The 15,000-nt window shown below is 45.7% G+C and overlaps 2 protein-coding genes across 2 annotated transcripts in view; one reads left to right on the forward strand and one right to left on the reverse strand.

The window, feature by feature from the left end:
* Window positions 1–783, forward strand: part of LOC143299776 (sarcoplasmic calcium-binding protein-like) — a 19,182-nt gene extending 18,399 nt beyond the window's left edge. The window contains exon 4 of the mRNA XM_076613183.1: window positions 1–783. This exon is cut by the window's left edge and continues 595 nt beyond it. The gene's annotated coding sequence lies outside the window, so the exon portion shown is untranslated.
* An 8,899-nt stretch (window positions 784–9,682) lies between these two features.
* LOC143299650 (uncharacterized) overlaps window positions 9,683–15,000 on the reverse strand; it is an 18,585-nt gene continuing 13,267 nt past the window's right edge. The window contains exons 2-4 of the mRNA XM_076612960.1: window positions 14,771–15,000; window positions 12,945–13,224; window positions 9,683–11,914 (exon numbers count right to left, since the gene is read on the reverse strand). The exon at window positions 14,771–15,000 is cut by the window's right edge and continues 140 nt beyond it. Of these exons, the coding sequence (XP_076469075.1) occupies window positions 11,090–11,914; window positions 12,945–13,224; window positions 14,771–15,000 (1,335 nt within the window). The 3' untranslated portion in view covers window positions 9,683–11,089. The remainder of the gene's footprint in view (window positions 11,915–12,944; window positions 13,225–14,770) is intronic.

Below are 15,000 nucleotides of genomic sequence, written 5' to 3' on the forward strand. Positions count from 1 at the left end.
TCTTTTTTTTTTTCTTTTTTTATTCGTTAGGTGCTGAAATTTGTACACGTGAAGAGGCAATGGTCGAATGGTGGTTGTTGGTATATCAGTCGAGTGATATTTTTAAACTGTTTTTTTTTTTTTCTTCTGTTTGTTTATTTGTTGTTTTTCTTTATTATGTGTTTGCTTGCTTAAAAAAAAGAACAAATAAGAAAGCAAAAAGATTAGTGTCATCGTTACATTATCGTAGAATCCGCGATTTCTATCATAAATGCATGTGGTCTCCAGAGCATTTTTACCCTTTTGGTCAGCATGCTTGTCCATACTACTACGCTCAGATCTTATGCGTTAGGAGTCCTGCACCATGGAGCCATAATATAAAAACGTGGTGACTACTGAAGGACAGACTCTATACAGTTTAGGTTTTACGTTTTAGAAGTCGAAACTGACCGGTGTATGGTACACACTTTGCTCCAAAAGAAGAAGAAAAAGGTTTGAAAACACAAACTGAGAATCCGATCTTTGATGTCGGTGCGGAACGTACAGTTGTCAACTGTGATACATGCAAAATGTGTTGTGCTGTGCAGCATGTGTTGTGCTGTGCAAAATGTGTTGTGCTGTGCAGCATGTGTTGTGCTGTGCAGCATGTGTTGTGCTGTGCAACATGTGTTGTGCTGTGCAGCATGTGTTGTGCTGTGCAAAATGTGTTGTGTTGTGCAAAATGTGTTGTGCTGTGCAGCATGTGTTGTGCTGTGCAGCATGTGTTGTGCTGTGCAAAATGTGTTGTGTTGTGCAAAATGTGTTGTGCTGTGCAGCATGTGTTGTGCTGTGCAGCATGTGTTGTGCTGTGCAGCATGTGTTGTGTTGTGCAAAATGTGTTGTGCTGTGCAAAATGTGTTGTGCTGTGCAACATGTGTTGTGTTGTGCAAAATGTGTTGTGCTGTGCAGCATGTGTTGTGCTGTGCAAAATGTGTTGTGCTGTGCAAAATGTGTTGTGCTGTGCAAAATGTGTTGTGTTGTGCAGCATGTGTTGTGCTGTGCAGCATGTGTTGTGCTGTGCAACATGTGTTGTGCAAAATGTGTTCTGTTGTGCAAAATGTGTTGTGATTGTGCAAAATGTGTTGTGCTGTGCAGCATGTGTTGTGCTGTGCAAAATGTGTTGTGCTGTGCAGCATGTGTTGTGCTGTGCAAAATGTGTTGTGTTGTGCAAAATGTGTTGTACTGTGCAACATGTGTTGTGCTGTGCAACATGTGTTGTGCAAAATGTGTTCTGTTGTGCAAAATGTGTTGTGCTGTGCAAAATGTGTTGTGCTGTGCAAAATATGTTGTGTTGTGCAAAATGTGTTGTGCTGTGCAAAATGTGTTCTGTTGTGCAAAATGTGTTCTGTTGTGCAAAATGTGTTGTGCAAAAGGTGTTGTGCTGTGCAAAATGTGCTGTGCAAAATATGTTGTGCTGTGCAAAATGTGTTGCGCTGTGCAAAATGTGTTGTGCTGTGCAAAATGTGTTGTGCTGTGCAACATGTGTTGTGCAAAATGTGTTGCACAGCGTTGTGAAGTGACAAGTGTGAAACAGGATCGTTCGATGATTTTGTATTATGAATAATCTTCTTTCAAAGAAAAACATAGTATTTGATTTTTGTCATTCTTTTCTGGGACAGGTGATGAAATGTGCACGTCCAGAGACCCGGTACGAAAGATGACTGGAGGTCTGTGCTCTGTAGACAACATGGAACTGCAAACTGAGCCATTTTACAGTCCCTTTTTTTCCTTCCCAAACAAGTGAAAACATAAAATTCTTGTCTACAGAAATATCGGTGTCCGCTGTGTCGCACAAAGCTGATCAGTGGGATTTTTAAGGCAGTGAAAAGTGAAACAAATGAAACAAAACCCCAAAAAAAGTGTATATAATTATATATACCGTTTTTCCACTAAATTTCCCGTACTAAATCGTGTGTCAAATGACTGCAGAAGACGCACACAGGTTTGTTTTTTTCCCCACTGTTGTTTCAAATGGCATCAACCCAATCCTATAGTTCGCAACCATATTTATGTCGTTTTTTTGTGTGTGTTTGTTTGTTTGTTTTTTTTTATTTTGGTTTTTCCTTTCTGATGATTTGGATTTTATTGCACTATATACTCGACAGCAAAAAAAAAAAAAGAAAAGAAAAAAAAGGTAAGATAGGGGCTTACGTGGGTAGGAGTCAGATACAGCGCCATCATCGTTGTTCTTGTTGTTTCTTCTACTGCTGCTGTTGCTGCTGTTACTGTCGTTGTTTCTGTTGTTGCCTGTAGTTTACGATGTTCCCTCAAGTATGTAGTTAGAGGGAAGGTGGGAAAATTCCAGAAACATCATCGCTTGGTACTGTCAGTCTGCGAGTTTGGGACAGAGAGATGAAGAAAAAAAGGGCGAATTCTTTACTTGTTTTGAATGAATGAAATATGATTCCAGCTGTACATGAGTATACAATTGCTCTATTTCAATACAATCCATGAATTATACACTTACGTCACGTCTTCAGACGAGTTTGGTTACATTTTCAGGGGGATTGCGGGGGTGGGGGGGGTGGGGGGGGAGACGGGAGTGGTCCCCCCATCCATTATACGCAAGACGTTTGGCCCAGGCAGTGGAACCAAAACGTTTGGGTAAAAAATATTTTTAAAATGGGATGGCCCAAAAACTGGGGCCATGAGAGGCAGGAATACACTTGGACAGGGCATTGGAGTTTTTGTGGTCTGACCTGGTCCATGAACCACGCGTTTGACAGGCATTTGTTGTGTGTTCAGCTCACACACACACAAGCCGGACACACACAAAAAAAGGTTCCAGTTGTGAAGCATATATAGGGGCACAGAAGGAACTGCTGCGCAAAAAAAAAAAAGAAAAGGAAAAAAAGGGATCACATGTCTGACTTCCACATTACCTCCATGCACTGGACAAGTACTTGAACGGCTGTCTGATGTGCTTTGGTCCACTGAATGCTGCGTGTTATGAAGACGGTGATACTGTTGTGGGTGATGGTCATCATCATCATCATGATAACGATAATGTTGATAATGATCATGTTCGTGATCATGATGACGATGATGATGATGCTGTTGAAGATAATGATGTATTCAGTTTATTGTCCGGTCAAAGAATGTAGCTGACTACAAACATTGAAACTGAATGTTTATGTACATCTGAGTATCATGATCTTTTCCACTTTTTTTTTTTTTTTTCTTTCTTTTTTATAATGATAAATCTAATTCTGATTATGATGATGATGATGATGATAATGATGATGACGAAATAATAACAATAAGAATAATAATATTGATAACGATGATAGATTTAACACTGAAATAAAAGGCGAAAAAGCCGTGTGAGTGAGATGAGAAAATAAGTGGGTGGATGATTTAGCAATTAAAGAAGACAGAGACTTGACAAGGATAAAGAGGAAAGGAAGTTTTGCCAAACGGGCTATGTAAGAGATAAAAGTTATCATCTGAATGCATGCTAAATGTTTGTGAGCTTATTGCTTTGGTTTGTTTTTATCAACGTATGTTTTGTGTTTTGAAATGACATACTCACTATATGGCCTGTTATGTATGTATTTATTGTACTTCACTTCTCTACGCGAAGAAGATTCTGGAGTGATAGCAGATGGGTATATCCTTGGTATTTTTTTTCCCTCCATACTCTGCCATGGCTGTGACTCAGCTCCTGGACCCAAATGCTGTTGACTCTGGCACTTCAGTTGCTGCGGAGGACAAGTGAATATAGAGAGCCCTCCTTGCCTTTGGGTTAGCTCAGAGTCCATCACCAGGAAGGAAATGCAGGGACTGAACACAGAGATGAAGACCAACCATCGTCAAATCGCGCTTCAAACCATCCTCCCAGCCACAAGAAGACCGCTATCACCGACTGACTGTACAGACAAGAACAGGTCGCTTTTTGTCGCTTGCTACCCACATGTATGGATCATAGTCAGTCGTGTCCGACTATGAGCGTCAGAACAGCAGAGGAGGCAACTGCTGTCCAGACTGCCTGGGCGAGAATTTGACTATGGCGGAGAATATCTTGCCCAAGTGACATCCCCGCTGTCTGGGCCAAGAGGGTTTTAGGACAGTCGGCGTTGTGCTGGTTCTCAAAGGCCGACTAGCCCCCAAAGCTGCAGCACTAAGAACCAGTGCAATCTTGCCTCCTGGTTTGAGAGTCATAGTCCTTCACAAAAGATTAAGCTGTAAATAATTTCCTACTGCAATGGAGAAACCATTGATCGTACAGCTCTCACTTTGTTGTTTACTTAGCTGTAAGCTCGTGCTATAAGCTGAGCGTTGACCACTCACAGCCATGCCAAAAAAAACAACAACAAAAACAAAAAAAAACTCTTTCTGCCGTACTATCTGTGTCCGAAGCAACCAGACCACGGAACTATTCTCCAGGGCTGCGGGCACCTCAGAGGTCTGAGGGGGTGGATCTGGCTGACCCCCACTATCTGACTGGGCCTGTGGAAACCCTCCAGAAGATCACGTGTTTGGTTAATCCCGAGGGCGAATCTCCTAGTGTAAACGGCAAACGAGGAAGAGAAGGGGGTTCGATTTATTACGCATGATCCCGGGTTTTATTTTTCCATCTCTGTTGAATCCTGTTTTGGGATGAGAACGGTAGCTTGTTCTTGAGAGACTCACAAACAGCTGTCTTCATTAATAATAATAATTATTATTATTATAATAATAAAAAGACGAATGCTACAGGAAGTAAAAGTGTGCCATAGAATGCAGCATAATAGGGTAGAGCAGCACACAGCAGAACGGAATACAGTGCAGTCACAGCTGTTGTGCAGGACACCGAGGCTGCTTTCGGTCCGTCTCAAAAGTACAGTGGAAAAGTAAAGCGGTCAGTCTATATATGTATTGTATTGTCTTTGTTGGAACGTGCAGGTCTGTTGCTTACTCTTCTATAATGAAGAATAACATCATGATCAATTATCATGATCATACACCGATGTTGTTTTAGTTTAATCACGTTTTTGCCATGTTGTAATATATGAATGTATATATGCCATGAATTGCCATCATATTTGTCACATAATAACGATGTATGCGCTTTCTCATGTAACATGTCTAGTCTCTGTAATTCTCGTGTAACATGTCTAGTCTCTGTAAACCTTCGACGTGCTGAAATGCTGAAGACACGAGAAGATAAAGAAGAAGGAAGAAGAGGAATAAGAAAGAAGGGGCGTGGTGTGTCTGAAAATCAACAAAAGACAAATAAACATTTTCTCTGTCTAGAATGAGGCGCGGCAGGAGGTTGGCGCCTGTAGCAACTTGACATGACAAATAAAACCAGTCTGGAAAGCAGTGGTGTGTGTGTGTGTGTGTGTGTGTGTGTGTGTGTGTGTGCGAGCTTGTGTGTACGTGTGTGTCTGTGTGTGGAACAGAAAGAGGGGATGAAGGAAAGAAAATGACAAAGGACACCTTTTGTAAAAACAAACAAACAAACCAGTGGGGAAGTGGGGTGAGGGATGAGGGACAGGGAGGGGGTGCGGGGGTCACGGGGTCACACGAGGAAACAGCACCAAAAAAAGACAAGTAACTCTGTAAACGCATGAACTAGGCACGCACACACACACACACACACACACACACACACACACACCCACCCACTCCCCCCAAAAAAACAAAAGTGATGAAGGAGAAATAACGATCATAATTACCGTCTTCTGAACATTGTCAACAAAGTCCGTCTTGCTTTGTGCTGAAACTATGATGATGATGATGATGACGACGACGACAACGACGACAATGATGGCTGTTGTTGTCGCTATCTGTGGTTGTGAAGGAGGGGAGTGACGTCATCATTGTTGATCTATGTCCATGGATGAACGTCGGCAAGAAAGGGTTATTTGTTTTCAGCGCGCCGTGCTATGTATAATGTGTAGTTACGCGCTCTAGAAGGATCTTTTTATTATCATTATTATTTACTTACCACCTAACAGTGAATATTTGTTGTGTTTGCGTATTATCATGATTATACACATGTATTGATGTTTCCGCTGTCAGCATGATAACATTGTTTTAGACTGTCTGTGACATTTTTTTAACGGGGTTCTTCATAAATATATAAATGGAAAATACAAGATTGGTTCTTTGTCTGTAATTTGAGGAAAGAGCGTGCGCATTGTTCTATCAGCCTGTTTGTCTGTCTGTCTGTCTGTTGTTTATTGATCTATGATGATTGTATACCCCCGTCCTTTCGGCGTCAGACCCCTACCCCTTTTTACTTACTGAATCATGACGTACAGCCGATGTTCACTGTCTGCTCTGTGTGTGTGTGTGTGTGTGTGTGTGTCTGTCTGTCTGTCTGTCTGTCTGTCTCCCTCTATCTGTGTGTGTGTGTGTCTGTCTGTCTCCCTCTATCTCTGTGTGTGTGTGTGTGTGTGTGTGTGTGTGTGTGTGTGTGTCTCTCTCTCTCTTTCTCTCTGCCTGTCTCTCTATCTGTCTGTCTGTCTGTCTCTTCTATGCCGGGTATATGTACGTGGGTGTAAAAAAGCGAGGGCAAATTGTGTGTGTGTGTGTGTGTGTGTGTGTGTGTGTGTGTGTTGAATTTGTGCTTACGTTGTGACAGAAAAAAGACAGAGGGAAGGGAAGATAGAAACGAAACGAAACGAAACTTGTGACAGAAAAACGACAGAGGAAAACGAAATGAAACGAAACGAAAAGAAACGAATACTAATTTCATGAGGGTAGTGAAGTAAGCATAGCTGCTTTTTTATTTTTTATTTTTATCTATGCCGCCTATGCCGGTCCCAACCCCGGATGGAAACGTGAGGAGTGTTGGGTGTGGAGCTAGCAACCCTACCCTGTAAAAAAAAAAAAACAGCTGGCTACAGAAACGCCAACTTCCGACGCAGAAGATGGAGATGGATCGGGCACACCCTGAGGAAGCCAGACAATAACATCACCAGGCAGGCACTGAAATGGAATCCCCAGGGCAAATGGAAGAGAGGAAGGCCAAGAAACACCTGGCGACGTGACCTCGAGGCAGACACCAAGAAGATGGGGCACACCTGGAGACAATCAAAAAGGGTAGCCCAGGACAGAGGACTCTGACGGACTGTTGTGAGCGGCCTATGCCCCGGGGGGAGTGATGGGCATAACTGACTGACTATTAGGGTAAAAAAGAAAAGCTATAAATAATATATATATATATATATATATAAAAGACAAAGTAAAGGCACGACAGAGAAAGAGACGGTGTGAGACCAGACACAAACAGAGAGACAGAACGAATGAGCACCCCTTATATGCAGATGAAATTTCAGTTTTCTGTGTGTCCTTTGTGAGCTGACGAAACGTGATGGGCAATAGAGTGGACTCACAGTGCATTCCATATTCCCTTTGCATGATACGTACACTAACTGTATGGAAACGTGCTTTTAGGCGTAGCTTCATACTCCACTCACTCACACACACGCACGCGCGCGCACACACACAGACACTCATACCCACCGACACTTACACACACGCACGTATGCACGCAGACACACATGTACGCACTAGCATATAAATGCACACACACACACACACACACCAATACATACACACACGCATGCATGCACATACACACACATGCACGCACTGGCACACAGACACACGAACTCTCTCTCTCACACACTACTACTACTACAACTACTACTCCCCAAGGAGCTACCGATGCTCGGCTCAGCCGTTCACAATCGCCCGGGAACTGTGAGTCAGGACAGTTACACCATGAAATCATGGACTCAAGTGTTCCACGGTGCACGGGCTGACATTTAAGGGGTTCAAACCCCTCCTAAACCCGCTCAGTCAACACGCGAAACCTCCCCCAGTGATGGTCTCTGGTCACGGAAGCAGCAAACGGCAGAAAAGCCTAATTAAGCCGAGCCGCATGTATTTACTTGCCACAAGAGTTTCCAGGCAAACCGCTTTTCGCTTCCTCCATTTTTTTTTCTGGCCAGACAGGCAGAGATGAATGCTTGTTTGCAACGATAAGGAGAAAAAAAGGGGGGGGAGCTGGCAAGGAAAAAAAAGAAGAAACGTTACAAGTTAAAAACAACAACAAATGTTTCCTAGAGAGAAAAAAAGAAAGATAAAGAAACAAAGATTAATCGATTTAATTATTACATTTTTACCGAAAAAGAAAGAAAATTATTCAAGTGCGATTTATGTGACATTCTTTTCCTGTTATATATATATATATATATATATATATAGAGAGAGAGAGAGAGAGAGAGAGAGAGAGAGAGAGAGGAGGGGTGGGGGAGAAAAGCTACAGGTTGTTCCATAACTGGGGGCAGAGGAATTCAGAGTCAACAAAGGCTAAGCACTCCCTTGTTCATAGTTCTTTATGGAACTGCAAAATGACCATGTTTGGTAGACATGTAAACATGGAAATACTGTACGCGCAAGTCAGTTGTCGTAAAAAAAGGGTAAAATGCTCTTTATATAATCATACGTTTATTTATGTTTATTTACAAAGTGATTTGACGAAAGTGAAACAGAAGGCCTGTGAGAAACAGGAACATTGTATTGTATTGCATTGCATTGTATTGTATTGTATTGTATTACTCTTTTGTCACAACATATATCTGTGTAAAATTCGGGTTGCTCTACCCAGGGAGAGCGCGTCGCTACCACCCACCTTTATTTGTTTTAGTATCTATTTTTGTTGGTGTTGTGTTTTCTTTTTATTTTCCAGCCTGCAAGTGTACTTGTTTTCTTATCAAAGTGTATTTTTCTACGAAATGTTACCAGGGGCAAACCTTTTGCTGCCGTGGATTCTTTTACGCGCGCTAAGTGCATGCTGCAGACAGGACCTCGGTTTATTGTCTGATCCGAAAGACTGACGTAAAGACCACCACTCCAGGTCTAGTGAAGGGAGTGGGAAGGACTCCTGGGATTCGAACCAGTGCGCTCAGATCCCCTCGGTTCCCAGGCGGACGCATTACCATTAGGCCAACAATCCAAGCATTTCAACAAACACGTCCGTAAAATATGTGCATATGTACAACTTATGCTGTCGTGTATATCCGTCCTCATGCATGTGAAGATGAGCGCGCAAAACAGGACTTTTGGAGTGTGTGTGTGTGTGTGTGTGTGTGTGTGTGTGTGTGTGTGTGTGTGTGTGTGTGCATGCTATCAAAATAATGACAACAGCCCCACTGATCAAGCACGTGTTTATTCTTTCAAAGCCTTTGGTGGTGCAGTTTCAAACAGATATCACCGTAGGATTTTTTTTTTTTATAAATCAAACAGATCATCATATTGCATATTTCTTTCACCAGAAAAACAACAAATAAAAACACTAAGTACAAGTCATATCCTCGAACACAACGAAAGTATGAAAGAATGAATACATACAAGGAAAAAAGCATCATAAGTATTTCGCATAATCCAAATAAAAAACAGAATGACTACAATATGTTGATGGGTTTCGCGGTCATATCATGGCGGCTCAATCGACGAATACGCTAGCAGCTGTGTATGAAAGTCATTCAAGGTCATCATGGCGCATGTATGAATGTAATGACTTTCATCACATGTCCCCATGATCATGAGTATTCCTAAAGGAAATATGTCGTAATGTCAAGAAAACTAACTCCACAAGGAAGAACAAAGGAGAAAAAAAAAAGTTCAAAATGATAAAAAGGTGTTGTGTAACTGGACTCACCCGGGGTTCTGATCTAAACATCGTTTTAAAAGGTCCAGCAGTCACCATTTCTTCATTAAAGCAGAGAACAGGTCTTTAATTAGAACTACAGCAACGTTTGTGTTATGTACAATAGCTATTGACAATGACAAATTTGGAAAGTGAAGTAACACCAAACCGGAACACGTTCAGATGACTAACATATAATGTTAGTGGGTCTTCTCTTCAAACGTTATCATACAAATAGGTGCAATGTTGTACAATTTGTGCATTAAAGTTTCACAACGACATTATGCACTGGATACAACGAACTGACATCAATATTGAATCAGTGCATTTTTTTATGAACACAACTAGTCTTGAATAGGCAGAAAACAAATGGTAGTAACATCTTATGTTGACTTGAAACGGGTTTTTTTGTTGTTTTTGTTTGTTGTTTTTTGTTTCGTTTTTAATATTTTAGGGCATGAACTGAGTACATAGGATCTATATTTGATGATGATAAATGTAATACTTTCAACATCAGTAATGACTTCTCTAAGTAATCGTGATTTTCTTTCACTTAGTAAAACATCTGATTATGTAATATAAATACCTATGTTCAAAGTTTCAAACAACACCTTTTGGATTCTTTTGGGACGTATCCAAAGAGTTTGAATTTGAATAGTGGCCTTCAAATTCTGCATTTTGTCTATCTGTGGATATTTTGCTTCAGTCTACCAGTCCGTCAGTACCTTTGTCTGTCAATATTCATCACTGAGGACTCCACTTTTTTTTCACTGAATTTTGACTGAGTATCAGTGTGTTTGAGGGGTGCAAATACACGACTCACCCAGTGTGCAGAGGTACGGCGTTCTTTTGGATCCCCAAAACTGATTATTTTCAACTTCACAAAAGGAAAAGAAACTGGAGAATCATTCCCATGTGTGAAGATAGTATCTGAGACGAAATCCCAAATGTAACAATGTGCGTGTACCCATACCATCGTCGACAGATTTCCCCATCCTCCTTTGCTTTCGTTTCTTTCTACAGCAATTTCAGTCCAGCCTGGCTCTTAATCCTTCATAAACACTCTCAACGTAGGAAGAAAAAGAAAAGAAAAGAAACTGGTGCGATTTCGTCAATCAGATTTCCAAATATGACTGGTGATAGTCCATGCAGAATCTCCGCCTGGGAACTGGCTTTTGGAAACTGAAGTGGAGGATTGCAGAGTCACTTTGATGAGATGCTGGATGTACGTCAGTTCTCGTTCCAGTGATTTAACTTCTGCCGACAGTGGCCCGTATAGATGAGATATGCTGGATGTACGTCAGTTCTCGTTCCAGTGATTTAACTTCTGCCGACAGTGGCCCGTATAGATGAGATATGCTGGATGTACGTCAGTTCTCGTTCCAGTGATTTATTTAACCTTCTGCGGGTAGTGGACATTTTCCTTCAGCCGGCCAGCTGGATGGCGTTGGAGCGCTGCACTGAGGTGATGGCCAGCATCTCGTCGCCCACGCTGACATTGGCCGGGGGGATGGACGGCAGCGGGAGACGCGAACCCTTGCCCCCCAGCATCACCGCCTTGGGTCGGGCGGCCACCGTGGGCAGGTTCTTGTCGTAAGCGGAGGCCAGCTTGTGGGGGAGGCCCAGGTTGTAGAGCGCGCTGATGGAGCTTCCTGCCGCCAGAGCCGCCGCCACGTTGGGCGGCAGGGCCTCTTGGACCTGGGGATCCTCCGCCCTGGTGGTGGTGGTGGGGAACATCCGGTTCACCGGTGAGGGCACTTCCGGTTTACTGGCGGAGGGCAGTGCGCTGGACTGCTGCTCGCTCCGGGGACTCCGGAAGGCGGTTCGCATCGTGGTGGTGGTGGTGCTGTTGCTGTGGTTGTTGCTGTGGACTTCCCGAACGCTTTTGGCCACGCCGCGGGGTGTCTTGTCCCCAACCAGGCGTTTCTTGATGTTCGGGAGGGGTGCCGGCCCGTTGTTGGCAGGCAGCTTGGGCAGGGTGTAAGGCAAGTGGGCGTTCTCCACGGCCGGCCAGGGCGCGGAGTCCTCCCCGCCGTCGTCCTGTACCTCGTGGCTCAGGGAGTCGTCTTCTTCCCTGGGGCTGGGTAGCTTGAGGCCGTTCTTGAGGGTGTTCTGCTTGGCCTTGAAGGCCTTGCTGTCTGCTGTGGTGATGACGCTGCTGTTGCTGGCGCCGCCCACGCTGGTCTCAGTGCCGCTGACCACGCTGCTGGGGCCACCGCTGCCCTTCTTGTGGGCAGACTTCCTGGGCGTCTGCGACGTGCACAGATACGTGTTAGGTGGAGACAGTCTGTGCGTGTGTCTTCAAGAGACGAGCACTTTCGTGCGCTTGTGTGTGTGTGTGTGTGTGTGTGTGTGTGTGTGTGCGCATATATGCACATGTGGTGCAAAAACACAGGCGTTCAAGCAAGGACACACACATACACTCACACCCGTACGCACACACGCATCCGCATGTCCGTACACACACACATACACACACACACACACACACACACACCCGTACACACACACACCCGTACACACACACACACACACACACACACTATCAATGATTTTCCTCTTTCCTCGCCCATCCATCCACTTCTCTTAACTGCCTCCTCTCGTCGCACCCCCTTCTTCCTCTCTGTCATCCCATTCCACCTTCCTGAGGCAACACCCACCCCTATCACCCCCTTCTGTCATCCCATTCCACCTTCCTGAGGCAACACCCACCCCTATCACCCCCTTCTGTCATCCAATTCCACCTTCCTGAGGCAACACCCACCCCTATCACCCCCTTCTGTCATCCCATTCCACCTTCCTGAGGCAACACCCACCCCTATCACCCCCTTCTGTCATCCCATTCCACCTTCCTGAGGCAACACCCACCCCTATCACCCCCTTCTGTCATCCAATTCCACCTTCCTGAGGCAACACCCACCCCTATCACCCCCTTCTGTCATCCCATTCCACCTTCCTGAGGCAACACCCACCCCAATCACCCCCTCCTCTCCCCCGCCACACACACACACACACAATCACACACATATTTCATCAGCAACTTTCCTCACCCATCCATCTATTTCTCTTCATTAACCACCCCCATACCCCCCCCCCCCCCCCCCCCACAGACACTATATCCCTCCTGTGTCCTGTCTACCATCGCATCCCATTTTCCAGAGGTACCCCGTCCCAGTCTCACACACATCCACGCTCATCAGCACACACACACACACACATACACCCACACACACACACACACACACACACACACCACCCACACCCACACACACCAACCAACCTGCTTGAAGAGCACGTGGATGTGGGTGTGGCTGTGGGGGCTGAAGGACTTGTGCGGCACGTAGCTGGTCCCGTCCGTAGTCGTCGTCGTCACCAGAGGCAGCACCTGTGCGCCGCCGTCAGGGGAGACCACCTTGGGGGACTGGCTCTTCACGGTGCGGGGGCTGGATGTGGCGGTGGTGGTGGTCGTGTCCGCCGATGCCGACAGGGGCGACAGCTTCAGCTTGGGCACCAGCACGCTCTTGAAGCTGCGAGGGTCCTCCTTGCGGACCTGGAGGCGTCTGGAACGCGAGTGATCTTCCATAAGGTTCAGAAGAGTTCTTGAACGAATGGAGGAATAAATCCATTCAGTCGTTCATTAGAACATTGAACAGTGCAGCAGAATGGTTAAGACGCTCATCTCGTTGGGTTGTGGAAACAATACAATTTTGCCAGGGACAGCCCTTTTGTTGCCGTGGGTTCTTTTACGTGTGCTAAGTGCATTCTGCACACGGGACCTCGGTTTATCGTCTCATCCGAATGACTAGCATCCAGACCACCACTCAAAGTCTAGCGGAGGGGGAGAAAACACTGGCGACTGCCGGTGTGATTCGAACCAGTGCGCTCAGATTCTCTCGCTTCCTAGGCGGACGCGTTACCTCTGGGCCATCACTCCAACACTAAAACTGAAACTGAGACCCATAAAAATAAAAAAATCAACAGATAAATAAACCAGGCGGCGTGGCGAACCTCGCATAAGAACGTTGACGAGGCTGGTTAGGATGCAGAAGCAAAATATATAAATGAAATAATAACATCAGCAAGAAGAATGTAGCCCCTCCGTCCATTGCCACCCCCAGCCCTCACCACCACCATCCCATCCCCCCGCCCCCCCCCCCCCCCCCCTCCCGCCGTCCCCGAGTCCCCCAGAGGAGGAAAACTGAAGACACGTTGCTTACTTGCTTTGTCTGCCGTGACCAAAATTAGTGTTATCTTGGCCAGACGCTGCGCTGTAAAAATTATACATTTCTTTCCTTTGCTTTCCCTCTCTCGGAAGACCCCTGATTTTTTACGTCAGTAGTTAGGTCTTGGTTGAGGGATGCGTGGGGAGGGTTGGGGCCCGGGGGGGGGGGGGGGGGCCGGGAATAGATGTGAGAGAGAGAAGAAAAAAAAGGTAGATTTTAGTTCGTTTGCGGTTGCCAGGGAAACCTAATCAAAACTGGCTGCCAAACGTTACAGTTTATGCTGTATCTACACAACACAACACGACAACACAAGACACAACACGACACGACACGACACGACACACAACACAACACACACGACACAACACACGTGACACAACACACGCGACACAACACAACACAACACGTCACGACACAACACAAAACACACCACACCACACCACATCACAACATACCATACCACACTACACACACAAACACCACACCACTCCACACACACACACACACCACACCACACACACCACACACACACCACCACCACCGCCACCACCACATCACACCACACCACACACACACACCACCACCACCACCACACCACACACACAAAACACACCACCACCGCCACCACACCACACCACACACACAAAACACACCACCACATCACACCACACCACACACACACACACCACCACCACATCACACCACACCACACCACACACACACACCACCACCGCCACCACCACACCACACCACCACCGCCACCACCACACCACACCACCACCACACCACCACCACACCACACACACACAACCACCACCACCACCACCGCCACCACCACCACCAACAACAACCCCACGACACAAAAGGCACAGTGCCATCTCACCTGATCTGCAGAGGCATTCCTTGCAGCTGGCCGTAGTACCCTTCCTGGGATCGCTCCACGTCGCGCTGAAGACGGCGCAGGTAGGCCGAGGCGGCGTCAGCACGGTGCTTGCTCACCACCCGATTCAAGTCGGGTGCGAAGCGCTCCCCAAGCACCCTAGAGATTTCGTGGAAGTTCTCGGGCTTGAAGCGACGGCCCCCCATCGTCACCCGCCATCTCTCTTGCAGGAA

The sequence above is a fragment of the Babylonia areolata genome, chromosome 25 (genome assembly GCF_041734735.1).
Source record: "Babylonia areolata isolate BAREFJ2019XMU chromosome 25, ASM4173473v1, whole genome shotgun sequence".
Classification (NCBI taxonomy): Eukaryota; Metazoa; Mollusca; class Gastropoda; order Neogastropoda; family Buccinidae; genus Babylonia; species Babylonia areolata.